Source organism: Muscardinus avellanarius (assembly GCF_963383645.1).
Source record: "Muscardinus avellanarius genome assembly, chromosome: 3".
NCBI lineage: Eukaryota > Metazoa > Chordata > Mammalia > Rodentia > Gliridae > Muscardinus > Muscardinus avellanarius.
The window spans coordinates 27,545,816-27,565,839 of NC_137788.1; the positions used below are offsets into that span (position 1 = coordinate 27,545,816).

The following is a 20,024-nucleotide window of genomic DNA, read 5'->3' on the forward strand; positions in this document are numbered from 1 at the left end:
GCATGGCTAAGAATGCAGGTGTTGAGGGATCACTGATAATTAGGAAGATGACGCACAGCTCCTCGGAAGCTGTTTATACACTACACTTGGAGAGTTCTTGAAGATGGAGGGAAAAAGCATCATCACCCCAGCTAAGGGTCAGAAGTGCTGGGCAGGTGTGGCTTCTAGGTTAACCATGGTGGCCCTCGAAGCCCCTGGAACTCCTAAGGAAGAGAAGGACGCTTTCATGGTAGAGAGGATGAGACATAGGAGGCAGCATATTCTAATTCCTGCAGCAGCACTTTGCCATTATTGGCGGCCTTAATTAACTCCTTCAGAGGATCGGGCTGGAGGGAATGATGAGAGGGGAGTGTTTGAGGGAATCCCGACAGCCACAGGCTGTGGGTTTTGGCTGCTTGCGTGATGCTGCTCTCTCTTTCCTGGAATGTCTCCCTGCCATTCTCTGCCTGGCTACCTCCTACTGGTAGGTAGCCGGAGTCTCCCCCAGATGTGACAAACTCCCTACCACTGTTTCTCCACCTTTCAGGTGAAAGTCATTGCCCTCTCAAGACTTTATTCAGAAGTGAAGTCTTCATTATCCTGCAATGCCACAATCTAGCTTCCTAGTTATTGCTCCATGAGCTCAGATGTCTGCTTACTAGGACACCCTGTGTCGACAGAGCCAGGCACATAGAAGCTTCCTGATGTCAGTTTGATGGCTGAGTGGATAGATGCACCACTGTCGGAAGGATGTGTGCTTGCCAGGCATGGTGGCGCACGCTTGTAATCCCCGTGCTTAGGAGGCGGAGACAGGAGGATCGCGCAGGTTCGAAGCCAGCCATGCAGGCTTAAGAGACCCTGTTTCAAAAATATAAAATAGGTCTGGGAGTGTAGCCTGGAGGTAGAAGGGCTTCCAGAAACCCCAGTACCCCCCCCCCACACACACACGAAGGATATGTGCTTTAAATTCATCTCCTGGGTAAAGGATGGGTTGCACCTGAGATCTGGAGAGTGGTGCTGTGCTTTGTGTTTATGCACTGGTAATAGGCTAACTCTTGACTGGAGCTCAGCTTTGTGGCTACCTGGCTCTGGGTGCCTGAGACAGGCAGCTACAGTCTTCCATTTGTGCTGAAGCTCCTGGAGACCCAGACGCTCAAAACAAGGCTGGAAAGAGTTCAGCAGCTGAGCAGGCCAACAAGAATGGGCCAAAAGAGTCAGAGCCTGGACCACGGGATGGCCGAGGCACTTTCTCTTGGGGCTAACACTGCAGGCGAAGTACACGCAAGGAGACAGGATGCTCAAGGGCAAACAGAGTCTCCAGCTTGGTACCGTAATGAGCTCCAAGCACCTCAACAACGTGAATTGTCTGCAGGGGGGTAAGTCCATTGTGAAGACCACCGAGACCAAGTGCAAGGCACCTAGAAGTCAGAGGAGCCAACAATTTTCAGTGAGGAATAGTTTCCTTGTGTGTCACGAGGGTTGACTTGGCCAGAGAGGCTGAGACGGACAGTGGGGCCAGGCTGGGACTGGCTGCAGAGAAGGACAGGCAGCAGAGGTCAGGTGGGGGCAAAGGGCAGGTGTCTAGAGAAATAGGTGGTGCCAGTGCTTGCTCGCTCTCTGAAAAGTTTCACCCTATTGAGAAAGCCAAGGTGACCAGCGGGGTATGAGGTCAAGGGCTCTGTTTTCCCAGCATTCACCATGTGCTGGTATTTTACCAGGGTCTCCTTCCGTGTGCAGCAGCTCTGTGGGGGTGAACAACATTCACTGCATGTAGATGAGGTGGGTAGGAGTTGGGTGCTGTCCTCCCTGCCACAAGAGCCCCTCAGCAAGTGCGATGATAGCCACTGGGTGCACTGAAGAAAGGCCCTTCCCACCATTCTTTCTTGGGAGGAATTTAAAGAGAAACCAAGACAGTGATTAATACCCTGAGAAACAAGGAAGGTCCCTCCCCTGGAGGCAGAGGAATCAGCACCATGCTCTCAAGGGGTCTTCCAGAACTGCAAGGACCTTAAGGTTCCTTGAAGAACTTTTAAGTCTTATGGATGCCAAACGCCTTTGCTACAGGAACCTATCTTGTGTGTGTGTGTGGGTGTGTGGGGGGGGGTACTGAGGATAAAACCCAGGGGCGTTTTACTTCTACTCCCAGTCTTATTTTATTTTAAAACAGGGTCTCACTAAGTTGCTGAGGTCCTTACTAAGCTGCTGAGGCCAGGCTCGAACCTATGATCCTTCTGTCTCAAGAGTCTCAAGTATTGGGATTGCAGACATACACACATGGCTTGGAACCTTTCATTACAACAAAACAAAACAATGAAAACCTCTTAGATGAATACTCATGACACAAAAATACATCAAAGAGGGCCTTCTCTGGTTGCAATGGGGGTGAAACCTGGAGTCCCATCCACTTTATCAATTCAGCTGCTGGGAGCCCCCAGGGTCTCCTAGGAACCCACTTTTAAAACCACCCTTTTGGCCCCATCCTCTCATGTCTTATACATGGGGAGTAGGATGGTGGTCTCAGCTTCTCCTTTGGCTTGAACTTTTCACACTTGGTCTCTTGGCCAAGACCCTTCTTCCTTGAGCCCGAGACCCATGAACAGTCACTTTCTGCTGGATCACTCCACAAACCCCCTGGTATCTCAATACTAACTCAGAGCCAAGGCGTCCCAAGCAAAATAGTACCATTTCATCTACTGACTCCAACTACAACCCTAAGATTCATCTCTGACTCCTTGATCTCCTTCACATTACCCCAGTCCCACCAGATCCATCCATCCTCCCTCCCTCCCTGTCCCATGTGGTTTACCCTGGACATCTCAAACTTGGTCTGCCTCCTCCTCTTCATCTCACTCCTACCATTGAAACTGTGGCCCTGGTCATGGAATTCTCAGACTCCAACCCATCTTCCCTATTTTCACTCTCCAGCAAAGATCCTGCTAGAATAAAACCACGATCCTGTCTCCCCTCTTGATCAAAACGTCTCCCCTCTCCCCTGTGACCCACATGAGGAAGCCTGGCTCTCGTGTCCTCTCCCCTGTGACCCACACGAGGAAGCCTGGCTCTCGTGTCCTCTCCCCTGTGACCCACAATAGGAAGCCTGGCTCTCGTGTCCTCTCCCCTGTGACCCACAATAGGAAGCCTGGCTCTCGTGTCCTCTCCCCTGTGACCCACACGAGGAAGCCTGGCTCTCGTGTCCTCTCCCCTGTGACCCACAATAGGAAGCCTGGCTCTCGTGTCCTCTCCCCTGTGACCCACAATAGGAAGCCTGGCTCTCGTGTCCTCTCCCCTGTGACCCACACGAGGAAGCCTGGCTCTCGTGTCCTCTCCCCTGTGACCCACAATAGGAAGCCTGGCTCTCGTGTCCTCTCCCCTGTGACCCACAATAGGAAGCCTGGCTCTCGTGTCCTCTCCCCTGTGACCCACACGAGGAAGCCTGGCTCTCGTGTCCTCTCCCCTGTGACCCACAATAGGAAGCCTGGCTCTCGTGTCCTCTCCCCTGTGACCCACACGAGGAAGCCTGGCTCTCGTGTCCTCTCCCCTGTGACCCACACGAGGAAGCCTGGCTCTCGTGTCCTCTCCCCTGTGACCCACACGAGGAAGCCTGGCTCTTGTGTCCTCTCCCCTGTGACCCACAAGAGGAAGCCTGGCTCTCGTGTCTTCTCCCCTGTGACCCACACGAGGAAGCCTGGCTCTCGTGTCCTCTCCCCTGTGACCCACACAAGGAAGCCTGGCTCTCATGTCCTCTCCCCTGTGACCCACAATAGGAAGCCTGGCTCTCGTGTCCTCTCCCCTGTGACCCACAATAGGAAGCCTGGCTCTCGTGTCCTCTCCCCTGTGACCCACACGAGGAAGCCTGGCTCTCATGTCCTCTCCCCTGTGACCCACACGAGGAAGCCTGGCTCTCGTGTCCTCTCCCCTGTGACCCACACGAGGAAGCCTGGCTCTCGTGTCCTCTCCCCTGTGACCCACAATAGGAAGCCTGGCTCTCGTGTCCTCTCCCCTGTGACCCACAATAGGAAGCCTGGCTCTCGTGTCCTCTCCCCTGTGACCCACAATAGGAAGCCTGGCTCTCGTGTCCTCTCCCCTGTGACCCACACGAGGAAGCCTGGCTCTCACGACCTGATCCCTACCTCGTTTCCTGCTTCACAGCTCCCTTTGCCCTGGATGGCCGGCTCACCTTAGATGGGCAAAACTTTTCTGTAGAGATCCTGGCAGTGAACAGATTAGGCTCGTAGGCCACCACCTGCTTCAGTCGTAAACTGCTCAGCTCTGCCCTGATAGCACCAAAGCAGCCGTAGATGCAGAATAAATGAGCGGGCGGAGCTGTATTCCAACACACCTTCTACGGATGCGGAAATCAATTTCATACAATTTTCACGTGTGATGAAAAAGTACTCTTCTTTTGATTTTTTTCACCTAAACTGTTTAAAAATGCGAAACCTGCTGGCATGGTGGCGCATGCTTATAATCCTAATACTTGGGAGGCTGAGATGGGAGGATCTGGGTTTGTGGCCAGCCTCGGCTACTTAGTGAGGCCCTCCACAACTTATTGAGACCCTGTTTCAAAATAAAAAGTAAAGCCGGGCATGGTGGCGCACGCTTGTAATCCCCGCGCTCGGGAGGCAGAGACAGGAGGATCGCGCAGGTTCGAAGCCGGCCGCGTGCGCTGGCTTCGGAGACCCTGTTTCCAAATAAAAATGTAAAAATAGGTCTGGGAGTGTAGCCCGGAGGTAGAAGGGCTTCCAGGAACCCCAGTACCACCAAAACAAAAAAAAAGTAAAAATAAATTGGACTGGGGGTGGAGCTCAGAGGTAGAATGCCCCTGGGTTCAATCCAATCTCCAGCACCAGAAAAAAAAAAAAAAAAGTGGAACTAACCCATGCTCAGCTGGAGGACCTTGCAAAAGCAGCCAGTGGGCTCCATTTGGGCTGTGATTCCCACGTGCATAAATATTCATGGCTCTGAGATGGCGCAGTTCACGGCCGCCTTGCTTTCTTCTCACCTGTCCTATTATCTGCCTGGCATCTTCTCAAGACCCACCTTTAAATAGTTGCCTCTTTCTGGCTCCTACTTTTTTTTTTTTTTTTTTTTTGCTTTCTTTAAGTCCCTGCAATAACACTAATTGCCCCTTTATCTCTAGTCCTGGAACTCCTAATCAGGCCTCAGTGACAACACCATCTTTCTGAGCTGTCGCATTCTAGCCCACATGGGAATGCTTGCTCAGTGGATACCACTGCCCAGCTCCATCTCAGTGGATACCATTGCCTCAAGCCATTCACAGGCAGAGCCCAGCTAAAAGTCAGACCTTCTGAGACCCTGCGCAGCAGGCTGAATCTGTGTCTGGACATGAACACCCCTGTATTTTAATTGGACCCAAGCAAGAATGGAATGTGCAATGTTGTAGGTTATTTATCTTGGTTTTTTAATCTAGTTTCTGTTCCTTGAGAAATAATATCCATCGATACAGTTAGGGATTGTAATTATTAGCTCCGAAGGACCATAAATCACTTGAGTCTCTAGTGACCAGAAGCTGAGCATGGACGAAACTGACGTATGCTGATGATTCCCCACCTGCCTCTCCAGTTCCACTGTTCCAACTCCTTTACCCTGCTCTGCCCCCCAAAAGGCTGACCTCTGGGCACCGGTGGAGAGCAAGGGAGCCAAAGGTACCCCTGCTGGCTTCCCAGGCCTCTGCTCCCTTGCGGCTGGCTCCCTGTTGAAGGGCAGATGGGAGCCACAGCAGGTTGTAGGGAGAGAAAAGGGAGGTCCTGGTTCCTTTTCCTGCACTGGCTACTGAGTCCCCTGCGTCAGTATCATAGGTGAACAGTACCTTTTCAGGTACTGCCAGGGCCTCCGCTTCTATGGATCTAGCTTTTGCTACTGGGTTCCCCGGGGTGTTTGTTAATCTCACCCTGCTATTTAGTCCCCAAGGTGACCACCCCTATGTATTCCTCAAACCCACCCCCACCTCTATAAACGGCCCCTTCACTAACCCTCTTGAATCAAAGCCAGGAAACACGATCAGGCTCTCTACATCTATGGTGCTGAGGCCAAGGAGCCTGCTTCATGGAGTTGCAGTTGAGTTGCTAAATAATCATGATATATCTTTGTGCTATGCACATGCCATTTGGAAAATGCTAGAAAACACCAGGTCCTGGGGGAAACTCATATACTAACACAATTGCGGTAATTGGGCTTTGCGGATCCAAACTAACACTGCCGGGCTGGAATCAGGGCTTGCAGACACTGACAAGGAGACCCTGAGCCTGCGGCACCCCTCTCCGTGGCTCTCTTCTCTGTAAGACGGGGCTGATCATGATACCCCTTCCCATGACCACAGGGTAATTTGCAAATGCCAAGCACTGCAATCTCGGCAACCCCTGGAGGACCCGCCCCACTGATACACGCACCTCGGGGGGCTGAGTTGGAGGTGAAGAGAGTGGAGGAGAAGGGGCCTGCTTCCAAGAAGGGCACAGCTAAGAGCGCTCTTCATATTGAAATTAATATAGAAGTTGTGGATTTAATTTAGCATTACAAAATGCAAACGAAATTCCAGGACGCATCACAGTTAGTCAGGGTAACTGTAGCCCTTGGTACATTTCCCCTTTAGTTCTGTAGACGCATATGTGTGTACTGCATTGGGATGGAAAAATGTACAAAACTGTGGACACCGTATGGCGGAGTGAGATGAATAAAACCAACAAAAAGCTGCTGGTCAGATAGGAAAGGGTGGGCGGTCTAAACACTGTGAGAGGTGGCCCGGTGATTTTGCAGAAAAACTCACATATGCCTATAAATCCAGTTTCACCAATTATGGGCTGTGTGATCTTGGGCTATTTACACAACTTCCCTAAGCCTCAAACGGGGGGTGGGGGGGAGTCAAGATTAAAACCACACAGGTCACTGTGGGATGGGGAGGGATAGTTGGGTAATGTGTGTACGGGGTGGGCATGCAACAGATGAGACTGCCTGGTCTGAGAGCTTGTTGCTACTGCTATGCCTGGCACCGAACCTTCACATATTACACTGACACACGGGCCCTAAGCAACTTGAAATATTAGAAACGCCCAGCACTTATTTGATCAGGAGAAATTGTGACATTCAGCCTTGCTTTATAACTTTGGAAAACACAACCGAAAGGTTCAGACAGGGGCTTCAACCTGCACAAAGGTCTAGTCTCAGCAATGCAAAAGAGGTCTCCAGAAAGCTCTCGGGCCAGGCCTCTTAAGCGCATCACACCAAGACGGGTTCCTGTTTTATCTTCTGGATATTGCTAAGGTGTCCTGCTACCGTAGGCTATGTGAATGAGGGCCCGCTTTTGCCTCCAGTAAAGCTCTTATCCTAGTTTCCAGCAGGAAAGCTTGGGTGGGGGGAACCCTCTGCCTCTAACTGCCTCCGGGGTGGGCCAAACTGGCACTTGGCCTTGGAGCCCCAGGGCCAACTTTAGGGCTGTGCACTTTCATGGACACACACTATAAATGAATTGTTGACTCTATTAAAACCAACATCAATTTGTGATTGGTAATAGTTAAAGGTTTAATGAGCCTGCGATGAAGCCAGCCCTTGGTGTTTAGAATTTTGAGTACTTCAAATAAACTCAAGGTGGAAAAGGAAGTCCTCCTCTGCTCCCACACGTCCACTGGGGTTCTGGCTCTCGTCCAGCTGCAGAGAGCTCCTCACTCCTGGGTTGACCTGCTCTTTTTTATAGGTGGCTCCAGGAGGGCTGGGAGATGATTCATTATTGGAACAGAAGCACGCTCACCTGCACCCTCCCACCCTCCTGCTCTCATCTCTTGCCGCTAGACAGTTCTCAGGTTTGAGCGTGTAAGCCACGGTGCTCCCTAAAGTGATTATTCAGGTGGCCTTGGGAAATGGGCTTAATTTCTCTGAGCCTCAGCTTCCTTTCCATAAAACGGGGATAGTGACAGTGTCTACCTGGCAGGGGGATAAGGAGGATTAAATGAGATGACGCAGCTCGAGTGGTGGTCCACACCTGTATTCCTAGCACCTGTGGGGGCTGAGACTGGAGGCTCATGGGTTCGAGGACAGCCTCAGCAAGTAGTGAGACTCTCATTAACCTAGCGAGACTCTGTTTCAAAGTAAAAATAAAGTAAGGCTGGGAGTGTGGTTCTGAGGTAGAATGCCTCTGGGTCTAATCCCCAGTGTAATAGATAAATAAATAAATAAAAATGATGCTTCCCAAGGGCCTAGCACCAAGCCTGGCTCATTGGAGGTATTCCATGAATACTGGCCACTATGATTAGCCTGGCCTGAAGAGGGGCAGCAGGGACAACACAATTCAAGAAATGTCCCTCCCTGGAGCAGAAGAGGGGCAGGGCAGATGTGGGTTGAGATGTGCACGCCTCTGAGTCTGCAAATAGGAACAGACTGAAGCCACCTGACCACCTGAGGGACAGGACAGATCTGAGGCCCCGGGCCTCGCCTACCTTGATACTGGGCGCTGAATCCGCGCTGCCGGTGGTTGCCGTCCGACGTGAAATGCAGCCGTAGCCAGTTCTTGCTGCTGATGACAGGGGCCGGGAGGCTGGCTCCGGTGAACCTGCGGGGACAGGACGCAGTGGGGTCAGGGAGCAGATCCAGATGGGATGGGGCCATGGGCATCCAGTAGTCTCTGTCTTCCTGGTGGGCCAGGCCAGCCCGGGCCTGACCCTGGAGGAGGAAGGGAAGGCTGTGCTGGCGGGGAGCCTCTGGGGGACCCTGGGAAGGCTCCTGCAGTGCCTCACTTTAAGATGCCTGAGGGGGGGCTGATCCTTCAGGCCCGGAGCAAGGGCCAAGCATGGCTCCCTTCAGCACAGCCCCTGAGCATCCCGCACTTTCTCGCCTCTAGGTCTTTGCCCCATGCCTGCAGGAACAGACCCACCGGCAGCCCACCTGCGAGGACTCCAGAAGTCCCTTAAACATCACAGCCCCAGGAAAGCTTCTCTATCTTCTTGATTTTGGAGCCACACAGATCTGGGTCCAGATCCAGGCATCCCTGGGGTGGCCTTGGGTCTGTTTCTTAACCTTTTGAATAACAGGAATAACACCTGCCCAAGAGTCTCAGGGCCCCAGGATCTAGCTGGCAATCCCGCACACACCAGCTCACTTAAACAGACTTCCTTCTTGTTTTCTTGGCAGCTGATTTGAATTATGACTCTGCACTGCAGGTATCTGTCTCCTTAAGCCAGTCCCTCCAAGCAGCCCCCGTAGCCCAGTGACCAAGAGGCTCAGGCCCTGGAGGGATCAGCTGTGCGAACTTGGGACAGTGACCTAAACCCTCGGAGACCCAGGGACCTTCTCCACGAGATGGGGACAACACGTGGCAGGGAGCCAGGCTGTGGTGGCACACACCTGTAATTCCCATACTTGGAAGGCTGAGACAGGAGGATCGCAGGTGTGTGGCCAGCCTCAGCAATGTAGCGAGGCCCTCAGCAATTTAGCAAGATCCTGTTAGAAAATAAAACATTAAAATGGGGAGGGGGCTGGGCTGTAGCTTGAAAGTAGAATGCCCCTGGCTTCAATTCCCAGCCCCGCCCCCCCAAAAAAGGTGCGAAGATTGAGTGGGAGAATAGATAATGTACAGAAGAGTAGACTTTAGCGCATCCCTGGCAAGACCAGGCTCTGCGTATTGGTGGCTGCTACCGTAGCACTGAGCAGAACACTTGGTACAAAAGAGGAGGGTCGGGGTCCAGCAGAAAGCAGGTGGCGTGGACAGGAGGCAGTGAGTCCAGCAGCCTGCTGATTGCCTCTTCTCAAGGTGAGGGCCAGCGGTGGGGAAACCACCAGGGACGGGGCAGTGTCCTGGGGCTGGCCTCCTGAGGGCCCATACCACTTCCCAAACAGAGAGAAGACGAAATATCCCTAAACACAGGGCCACATGGCAAAAGCCACTAAGGAGCATTCAGATCTCCAGTGGGGCTATGGCTAGTCTGTGTGAACCCCAACAGAGGACTGCAAGAAAGTGATACCTACCACTTACTCTCTTTTCCCCCTCCTTCAGTCTCTTGCTGATGTCTATGTTAATTTAGCCCAATTGGAAGCCAGAGGGAAAAGGAGGACTACGATGCTTCCCCACAGTGTGTAAATTTCCCCAGGCATAGGGCAGGGTAGAAAGACAAGAGAGAGGATCCAGAGGGGCAGGTGGAAGAGGCCCAGCACAGTGGGTCTTCATAAATATGTATTCAACAAAAGACTTAGCCAAGGGGTTTCACACCCAGCAAAACTGAATTTTTACTCTAATGGAAATGCTGACACACACCACACTCTAGGAATATAACCCATATTGCTGGGGTAAGAACTATTATAGAAACCAATTACTGCATTCCACCAGATCCCATTTAAAATAGTTTATTACAGGGTGAGTCATTTAAGTTTTCTAAGGAGCCACAGATGATATTGTGGGCTTTTCTTCCCACCCACCCCCACCCCAGGCCAGATTCAATTCTATCTCAATGACAAAGCTTGCGGGCTATTTACATACAGGAAGTGGAAAGAGGGAGAATTTTTCTGAATAATTCAGAACCAAAGGCCCTTTATTGCAAAATAGAGCGGGCTCAGGGATGGGTCTCCAGAGCAAGATGAGATTAGTGATGGAGGTCCTGAGTGGAAATCAGAGAGACTTCCCCACCCGTGGAATCATGGAAGAACTGGTTCCTCTTGCCTCCCCTGCTCAGCCTTGGGGAGCCCAGAGGACATCTCCACCTCCCTCTTCTCCTGTGCCTTTACTGAATTCAGGAGCCCTGTCCACTGTTAGTTCCCAGGGTTCATCCTTGCAAGACCCTGCGCTGCCCACATGTCTTCACTCTGTTCCGCCCCCACCCCTTTGGATGTAAATGTTGAGCATTATGGAGTTTTCTTGGACCGCTCAAAGAATTTGAGATCCTCACCAAGCTGTGCCACGGAGACAGTGCCAGCCGTTGCCCAAAACCATCAATAAAGGGAAATCTGGCAGTACGCACAACCATGCGTGGTGGTGCTCGGAGTGGTGGTGCACACTTGTAATCCCAGTACTTGGGAGGCTGAGACAGGAGGATCGCAGGTTCGGGGCCAGCCTCAACTACTTACTGAGGCCCTCTGCAACTTAGTGAGACCCTGTTTCAAAATAAAAAATAAAAAAATAGGGCTGGGGGTGTAGCTTGGAGGTAGAACACCCCTGGGTTCCATCTCCAGTTCTATACACACGAAAAAAGCACTGCGCTGTGATTGGGTCACAGGAGCTCTGGAAGAGTCTCTTAGAGGAAGACAGCAGATCCGTGGTTGTGGGAGCTGGGGCGGGAGGTGCATGTGCGGAGTGCCTGGCTGGGAGGGTGGACTGGAGGGTGCTGGAAACGCCCCATATCTTCAATGAGGTGTTAACTATATGAAATATCCTCATTGTCAAAGCCCCAGAGAACTGTATGCTTAAAATGGGCAATTTTATCTTATGTAAACTCTATTTTAATAGCGTTAACTAAAAACCAAACCAAATAAAACGAACCTCTGATGGCTCCAATACTCAGAGCAAAAGACCTTCGGCTGACCTACGGGGCCTTAAAAAGAGCTGTTGCCCTCACCTCTCCTGCCGCCTCATTATTCCTCCTGCTCTAGCGGTGGGTGTGGGACTCCTTGCTGTTCAAAGCTGGCCAGGCCTGCTCCTGCCTCAGGTCCTTTGCATGTGACCTTCCTGCTGCCTGCTGTGCTGGCTCCTCTCCCAGACCTTCAGCTGCCTCCACCTCACCTCCTCTAGTGACATCAAATGTCACCTCTCAGTGGAGCCTCCAGGTCTGACTCCAGCCTGTCTCTTCATCCTGAGTGTGCATACACACACACTAGTGAAAGAGAAGAACGTGTGTGTGCTATAACACGTGCTGCCTGGCTGCACAGGGAGGTAAGGAAACTTGCTCAAGATCACACTGCTATTAAGTGGCAGAGGTGAGATTCGAACCCAGGGCAGACTGTTCGGAGCCTAGGCACTCAGCCATCGCGTCAGATGGTCACATCCATGCCAGTGTGAAGAGGGCAGGGGAACAGCTTAGGCTGAATTTCCTTCTGCTTCTGTTCCTCCCTTCCCCATCCCCCCAGGATCCTCTTTAATTTCATTCCCTCTTAGAATAATAATTAAAGGAGAGAAACACAAAGAGAGATTCCCCCTTTCGAACCTTTCTGTCCACATTAACTTCACTCTGGGGGGCCTGGGGAATTCCAAGTTCGCCCAGTAAATTGCTATAGCAGTACAACATAAAATGTATTTAAGCAATTACACTCAGTATTTTTTTTCTTTTTTGGTAAATTGACTTCCGTTAAATGGGGCTTCATTAATGGAATCTGGCTTGGGGAGAATAAAAAAAAAATCACTCCCTTTAATGCGTGTGGTTGATTATGGGAAAAGTGGCTCTGAGTTCCTCTGCAGAAAGCCCTAAGCCTTTCCCCTGCTCGTAGGAGGGCTCAGAGCAGACCTTGTGGAAAGCATATCTCCTTGGAGGCTTCTTGTACAGGCAAGATATTGGGGTGCTGAGCTGCCCACCCCCTATGAAATGACAGCAGTGGCTCTCCAGGGATTGCTGGCTGATGGTAAGCCTAGAGGAAGGAGATGTTTAAATCTCAGCATCCCTGGGAACCACTGGTCCATCTACTCTCCAAGCGTACGGTGTGTAAACGCGCTCCGCTTGCAAAGTGGTGCTCCCCTGTGCTCCTTCCGTAAGGGGAGTCCCTGCAAAGCCCTGAGCACTAAGGTTCAGGTGCAGTGTGCCCCCCTCTGAGCAACCTCCGTGCCCCCCTCAAAAGCGTCTGGCCTCTGTGTCCCCAGAGCGCCTTCTGAGGGCAATGTCTCCGTGCACACAGCCCGGGTCTGATTCTGCGCTGAGCTTTCTCTGTATCCCAGTACTGAGCACAAACCAACTCTCCATCCTCAAGGCTGGCTAGGGAGACTAAGAAGTCTAGCAGGTGCCGGCCACCCTCTCTGCACTCCCAAGCCCTCTCCCCTTCTCTTCTGCCATGGGGGGTGGGGAGGACAGAGGGATGCTACCAGGGAGAGCCTTTTGGAAATGCCTTGGTTGTTTGTGGTAAAAGAGCAACAAGGTTCTTTGTTGAAGGTTAATTCCTAACCCCCAGCTATCTCTCACCCATGAAGTGATTTTTTATGGACTCAGCCCTGACACCAAGTCTCCTGAATGCTTTCCAGAATCACTTTTCAATTAGCCAAACTCTTAGGACCCTTGAGATGTCAAGACAAACCCTTCCTCAAGACACTCCATTGGTGCTATACATTTTGCAGGAACTGGTGTCTGCCTGGTATAAACATAGGCTCTCTGGGAAATAGGCTGCTGGGTGCCCTCAGGCTCTGGCTTTGGCTTCTAAGGCTCCTTCTAAGCAGCACTTGGCCACACCTTCCTGCAGGCAGCTCAGCATGGCCTGAGCCACCCTATGAAGATAGCCAGCCTGGTGTATATCTGGGATCGGTGACTGCGCTCCCCAAACCCTAAGCTTCCCTGGTCACTGTGGCTCCTTAGTGCCACATTCTCCCTGTCACCACCCCATCCTCCAGAGGCCCGACCTGGGTACCACCTGCAAACCTCGCCTCGCCTTTGCCTCTGTGGCCCACTGTGGCAAACTCTTCCTTCCCTCCTGACTTCATCATTTCTTACCCAGGCTGCAGATACAGCCTCTGACCCACCTTCCACTCATGACTCCCACTCTGCAGAGATGGGGTCATGTCCCTGCATTGCTTTAAATCTGGTTGTGATGGGTATTGAATAAAGCCCAGATTTTTAAAGATCTTCCCTCCCTGATGATACCTACTCTAAGCTCCAGCCAAATAGAGTGGCTCCTATGTCCAGACACATGACAAGCACGCCACGCGTTTGCGCAGCCTGTCCCCTCTCCCTGGAGCGCCTTTTCTTGCTGCCCACCTGACCTCTGATCCTATATGTCTAGCCAGGTGTCTGCTGCCCTCCACCTTTTACTCTTCCCGGCCCCCTCTGTCTCCTCTGCCACCAGCATGCACCTGCTACTGTCCTGGGCCGACCAAATTGTAAGCATCATTTTTATTTTTTGGAGAGGTTACTGAGGATTAGATCCAGGGGCCCCTATTTATTTTTTATTTATGAAATGGGGTCTTACTAGGATGCTAAGGCTGGTCTTGAACCTGTGATCTTCCTGTTTCAGCGACCCAAGCACTGGGGTCACAAGGATGTAATCTTGCCACCATGCCCAGCTTGAATCTTTTGATGTGACCATGCCCCTTGCTAGAAGGCTAGCTCTGGTGAGCTGAGAAAGGGGCTCGTTGTCCCAGTGTCTCTGGCGATGCTGCACTGTGCCTGGTTCACCGTGCCTGGTTCACGGGACAGACGATGCAGAACAGGGGCCGGCAAACTGTGGCTGGCCGCCTGTGCCTGCAAACAGTCTTACTGGGTCACCAGCACACCTGCGCTGTCTGCGATAGCTCCCATGTTACAGCGGCAGAGTTGAATCACTGTGTGGGGACAGAGGCTTGCCAAGCCAAAAATATTTATTTCCTGACCCCTTAGAGAAAAAGGTTTGCTGACCCTACCACGGAAGCCTCACAGATGATGTGGTTAATTAGTACATTAACATTTAATTTCTAAGTAGGAGGTCATAAAAAGACACAGCCATGGCTCAAACATTTCATTATAGCGCAGAATATTTAAATACCATTTAGTGGCCGATCAGCTTAAGTGCAGAACCAAGGCCTTTCCTCTGAGCACGGGCTAGTTCCCCACATTGTCTGTCCAGATAAATTACGACCATCATGCCACTTGTCATTTATAACTTTGACACAGACCCTCTAGGCATAAAGTGCTTATCCAGCACTGTGCTAGGCCCTGGGACGCCTGTTCAGACCCTGTCTCCATAGAACTTACCCTGTGGGGCACACTGGCCTCCTGTACTCACCCTAATATCTAGAAAGCAGTTCTTTTCAGAGACTCTTCTTCATGGAGCCATTCCAAAGCATTCAATTGAGTTTCCATAGCTGCAACTATATTTCCTCTCACACTCATATTTCATCAGTTTATGTGATGTTTAATTTAAATCACATAATTACAATAACAAGTATGACTGGCACCGGGAGAGTTGGCAACAAACCCAACCAGTTCTCTGACAGTGCGAGACTCAGCTGGTGGTGGCAGTGGTGCCTGGTGTGGTGGGCAGGGGTGGGAGGCGGCCTGCCGGCCACGATGCCACAGGAACCAGTCAGGGTGATCTGCTGAGGTCACGGGGGGCCGGGTGGTCCAGGGAGCTGCTTTGGCAGAGAGTGGTGAAGAGCGCTGGTAAGCTCATACTTTGTGAATTGGTGACTAGCTGAATGGCCGTCGCTTACTTCCGGTGGTGGGCATCTTTGTTCTTCCTCCGCAACTGGGAGAGTGAGAACCAGCTAATCTTTGAATCTCAGATTGGGAAAGACTTCAGAGTCTTCTAGGCCAGATGCCCAGCGGGGTATGAATCGCAAGTCACCATCTTTGGAATGTCTCCCACAATCGAGACCTCCCCTCCTCGCCAGCCAATCTTCCCTGTGCAGCCCCACACGCCCTCCTTTCTCTGGCTACTTCTTCTCATCTTTCAGGTGGGCCAGCCTTGCTCCAGGAAGTCGACCTCCGCTGCCCAGTCTGGTCTGCTTCTACCCTGTGTCCGCCCCGTCCCACTGCTCCCCAGGCTCTCTGCCCTTTCTCTGCTTCTGCCCTGGTCTCACCGTGCATTGGTCAGGGACCAGCCTGAACTGTGAGCCCCCTAGAGGCCGGAGCTGTCTCTTTCGTGTTCCCAAGTCTTTCCTTAGTCCTTGCACAATGACTGACACAGGGAAGGGCTCAGTAAACAGTACTCAATGGAAAAGAAAGGGTAGGCCAAGTGTGCAAATGAATGAGATCCTGATGGTACAAACGGAAGGGATGACTGGGGAAACCAGAGGAGGGGCAGCAAGCAGGTGAGCTAGGGGACAGTGGCCTTGGGTTCCCAAGGCACCCTGCCCCGACCCTCCACCTGGCCACGCTCCCCATTCACTTAGCAGCTGCTTCTCCCTTCCTGGGGAGACCCCAAATGCAGGCCTATCCCCCAGGCAGCAACAGTGGGATCTGGCAATCAGTGCGGGCAAATGTTCCTCCTTTCCCAGAAGCAACTCAATAAGCTCAACAAATTCTCAGAGCTCTTTCCTGCTCAGCTAATTGTGAGCTCCAGGGAACCCACACAAACCATGCCAGGTAAACGTTTCTCCTCCAGATGTGTGGCTCTCTGGAGGGCGAGGGTCGGGGCTCTTGGCTGTGTTACTGGCTTTATTACTGGCATCCTGGGTCTTGTGGGTTGGGCCTGAAGCTCTGGGCTAGAGGGCTCAGGGTGGATCCCACTGGGGTTGCCCAAGCTCTCTCTTTTTTGGTGTCCAGGTTTAAATTGGGCTGTTCTGCTCTTTCCTCAGCCTTAGAATCCTTTGAGGGCCAGTGTCCCTCCCTCAACCCATAGCTCCTGAAAAGAGCCACAGCTGATTGAATCAGAGTGACGAGGCGACCGTGCTGAGCCAATCAGCGGGTGGGGTTTCTATCAGGAAGATAGGTCCCTGCAGCCGGATTTGAGGTGACTGGTGGAGAGAGGTGCTGAGCACTGCTTGTGAGGATCAGAGGGCCCATAGGCCTGCCTCCCCGGGATTTGGGAAAAGGTGTCTGGCATGGCATCATCCATTCCTGCTGCTGCCTCCCCACCCCGTCCCATCGCACTTACTCAACATCCTTGCATGTTTGTCTACCCCCAGGTTCTGCTCCAGCCTGCTGGGGCCAGAATCTCAGCATGGCCCCTACCTTGATCAGCTGTTTGGCCCTTGCTGTGTGAATCCTGTCCCCAAACCAAGTCTTTATTCCTGCAGGTTAGACTCTATTCCTGCAAGTCTCTATTCCTGAGAGCCAGGGTGGCAGGCTCGAAGCCTGGAGGATTCTAGACCTTGGCATGTTAAGTCCTCCTTTACCAGGCAGGCCCAGGGCTGGAGCGCAGGCCCCCCAAGCCTGGTGAGCACAGCACTGACTGCTCTAGCCGGTTCTCCCCCATGCCTAGCTCAGGTCTCTGCCTAAGAGGTGACACCACTTGCCTGGCTTATCCCATATTGCTTCCCTATGAAGAGCCAATAGGTTTATAAAGGTTCAGGGTTGAGCATCTGGCCTCTGGAATCAGAGGTGTGTGTGTGTGTGTGTGTGTGTGTGTGTGTGTGTGTGTGTGTGTTTTGCTAGGGATTGAACCCATCGACGTTCTACCTCTGATCTATACCCCCAGCCTGAATTTTTTATTCTTTATTTTAAAACAGGGTCTCACTAGTTGTGGAGGACCTCACTAAGTAGCCGAGGCCAGAGATGAACCTGTGATCCTCCTTTCTCAGCCTCCCGAGTACTGGGATTATAAGTGTGTACCACCACGCCCAGCGAGAGTCCTGTTTTTCAGTCTAGGTTCCGTTATTTACTATATCCATGAATGGACTAGTGACATAGCTTCTTCGAGTCTTAGTTTCTTCATCTGTGCAGACATGCTCCTGGATGGAACGTGTCCAGGACTATGCCTGACACAAGCGGGTGCCTCGTGCCCCATGAGCTATTCTCCTTCCTTGCTTAGATTTGAGAAGGGGGCAGGGGTGGGATCTTCTCAGTACCTCAAACCCTCCCTCCAGGGCCCACAGGGGTTAAACAGACCCCACAGAAATCAGGTATAGATTTTCCAAGGGAAGCAAGAATGCCTGCAACCATTCTGGTGACAGAACATTACCAGGGTAGAAGTACAGGACAGCCCTGGCCCCAGAGCAGCTGGTACACTTGGCCACCACCTCCCCCTTCCTCGCCTGGCCCATCTCCCTCTTGCCGCTGGCAGACATGTCTCTGAAAAGGAACCTGCCCTACCCAGGGAGGGTGGTAACACAGCCTTGCAGGGGCCTCCGGGGATTATATTTGATAACACTTCCATGCAGGGGGATGTTTGCTGCCCACGTCAGTGTCTGCCTGCCACTAGACTGCCTGCCATTCTGAGCTTAGAGTCATCTGGCCCCCACCCCTCCCCAGCAGGCAGCTCCGAGTGGCTGGAGAGTGGTGGGCCAAGCCCCTTGTGCCCACTAAGAGCAGTGGGGTGTCCGGAAATCCCATGGAGAGACTGAGTGTGGTGACCTCACAGAAGTGGCTTCACCCTCTGCATCCACCATCACACAATGTGATCGGGAGGGTCCAAGGTGCTGCTGTGTTGCTCAGAAAGCTCCTGTGAGGGCCTCGGGACACAGTGGCTGCCTCTCTGGGTCACAGTGCATCTCTGCACAGCAAAGGAGACTCGAGGGCAAAGGAATGAACACATGGAGTAGAAAGCAGTCTGGGGTAGAAACAGCACTTGGGCCCCTGAAGAAGCCTGCCTGGCAAGGCTCAGCTCAGATCTTCCTGGAGAGCTCACCTGGACACGCAACAGACCTGCTTTGGGCCTCTGTTTCCCCATTCATTTAATACAAGTAGCAAAAGCACCTGCTGCAGAGGGAGCTGTTAAGAGGTTAAGTGCAATGGTGCACACAAATGCTCTGGGCTCAGTGCTGGGCACACAAGAAGTACCCCAAACACACCAGGGCCCCAAGAAGCCAGTGTTATATGAGTGCTATCTGTAACCAGCCAGCAGGCTAGGCATTAGCATGGTAGAGCTAAAACAGACAGACCAGGAGGAGGAGCCAGGAAGCAGAAAACCAAAAGGTGGGGGCGGGCAGGGAGAGCTTTATCCTATCATCCATCCCCATCACACCTGGGTTAGTGTCTTATGCTTTGGGTTTCAGGTGGCAGAAATATAGATCAAATTAGCCTGGACTGGGAAAGACATTATTGGCTTCTGTAGCCAGGCGACAGGAAGCAAGGCTGTAGCTGGCCCCAAGAGTGCCCTGGAGCTGGCAATCAGATGCCACAAGCACCTCTCTATCCCTGTCTCTGCTGTGCTGTCTGCTGGTCTCATTCCCTCTGTTGCAAATGGTGATTATCTGGGGCTACAACCATGGCCACCCCAAGCAGAGCAGCTCCCTGACTCAGCTCACCTCCATCACCAGAGGGAAGACTTTTTTCTTCCCTTACTTTGAATCAGAAAACACTCACGGAGGCCTCTGATTAGCTCAGGTGGGTGATGTGCCCATTCCTGGGGCCAAAAGCATGGGCCCTGTGAGGACCTCCTACTTGTTGGGGGACAGTTCTCCAACAGAAGAAATATGCTTAACGAGGGGATGGGTGCCAGGCAGGTAAGACAAAAGATGTCCACTTTTGAAGAAAGCCAGAGGAGAAGACTGACTGATGGGGGCCACTCCCCTGCCCTGAGGCATCTCGGAGTGGGTTTTTCGAGCCTGTGAAGGGCATCCACACAAAGCTATGGGTGGTGGTCCTCCACCACTGGTCTTGTTCTAGATCTGCCCCATAGGCTGCAGAGGCATGCCTGTCTGTTGACGTCCTGTCTGCCTGTCCACTAGGCCACTGGGCTGGATGCTGGTGCCTTATCCAGCTTTGGCCAGTCTCTGCCCTCGGGAGTGGATCCAGGTTCTGCATGGACCCTCAGGTGTGCCCAGAGCATCTGGTGACCAGGAGATGAATTGACAAGGTCCATCTGAAACAAGGACTATGCTGAATGGGAAAAGACTCCCCCAAATGCTTTAAATGTTGAGATTCAGACAAATTATTTTCCTTGCTGCTGGTCACTCCTTGAATCAGCTGGCCTTCCTTTCCAGCCTCTTCCTCTCCTGGGCCCATACTGATGGAGGCTCGAGGCTGTCTGTAGAGGACTAAGAAGTCAAACAAACCATTCAAAGTCTGGCTCTGCCACTCACTGCTGTGTGGTCTTGGACAAATTAGTGTTCTCTCTCTCTCTCTCTCTCTCTCTCTCTCTCTCTCTCTCTTTCTTGGCTTCCATAGATGACGCACCTAAAGTACGATCATCATTTCTGTTAAAGTATCACATTCTCACCTGGTCAAACAGCCTGTCTGACTACTAATGCTTCATGAGAAACCCAGTCTGGCTTCTTCATGGACGGGGAGTCAGGAGTGCGTCCCTGAGATGTTACCACCTCTCAAAAGGGGCTCATC

General features: G+C 52.2%; 1 protein-coding gene across 1 annotated transcript in view; it reads right to left on the reverse strand.

Moving 5' to 3' along the window:
- The window catches only part of CSMD2 (CUB and Sushi multiple domains 2), a gene marked incomplete at both ends in the record, with an annotated part of 613,548 nt that overhangs the window by 313,609 nt on the left and 279,915 nt on the right, over positions 1-20,024 (reverse strand). The window contains 1 exon segment of the mRNA XM_080690534.1: positions 8,427-8,539. Coding sequence (XP_080546660.1) covers positions 8,427-8,539 — 113 coding nt within the window.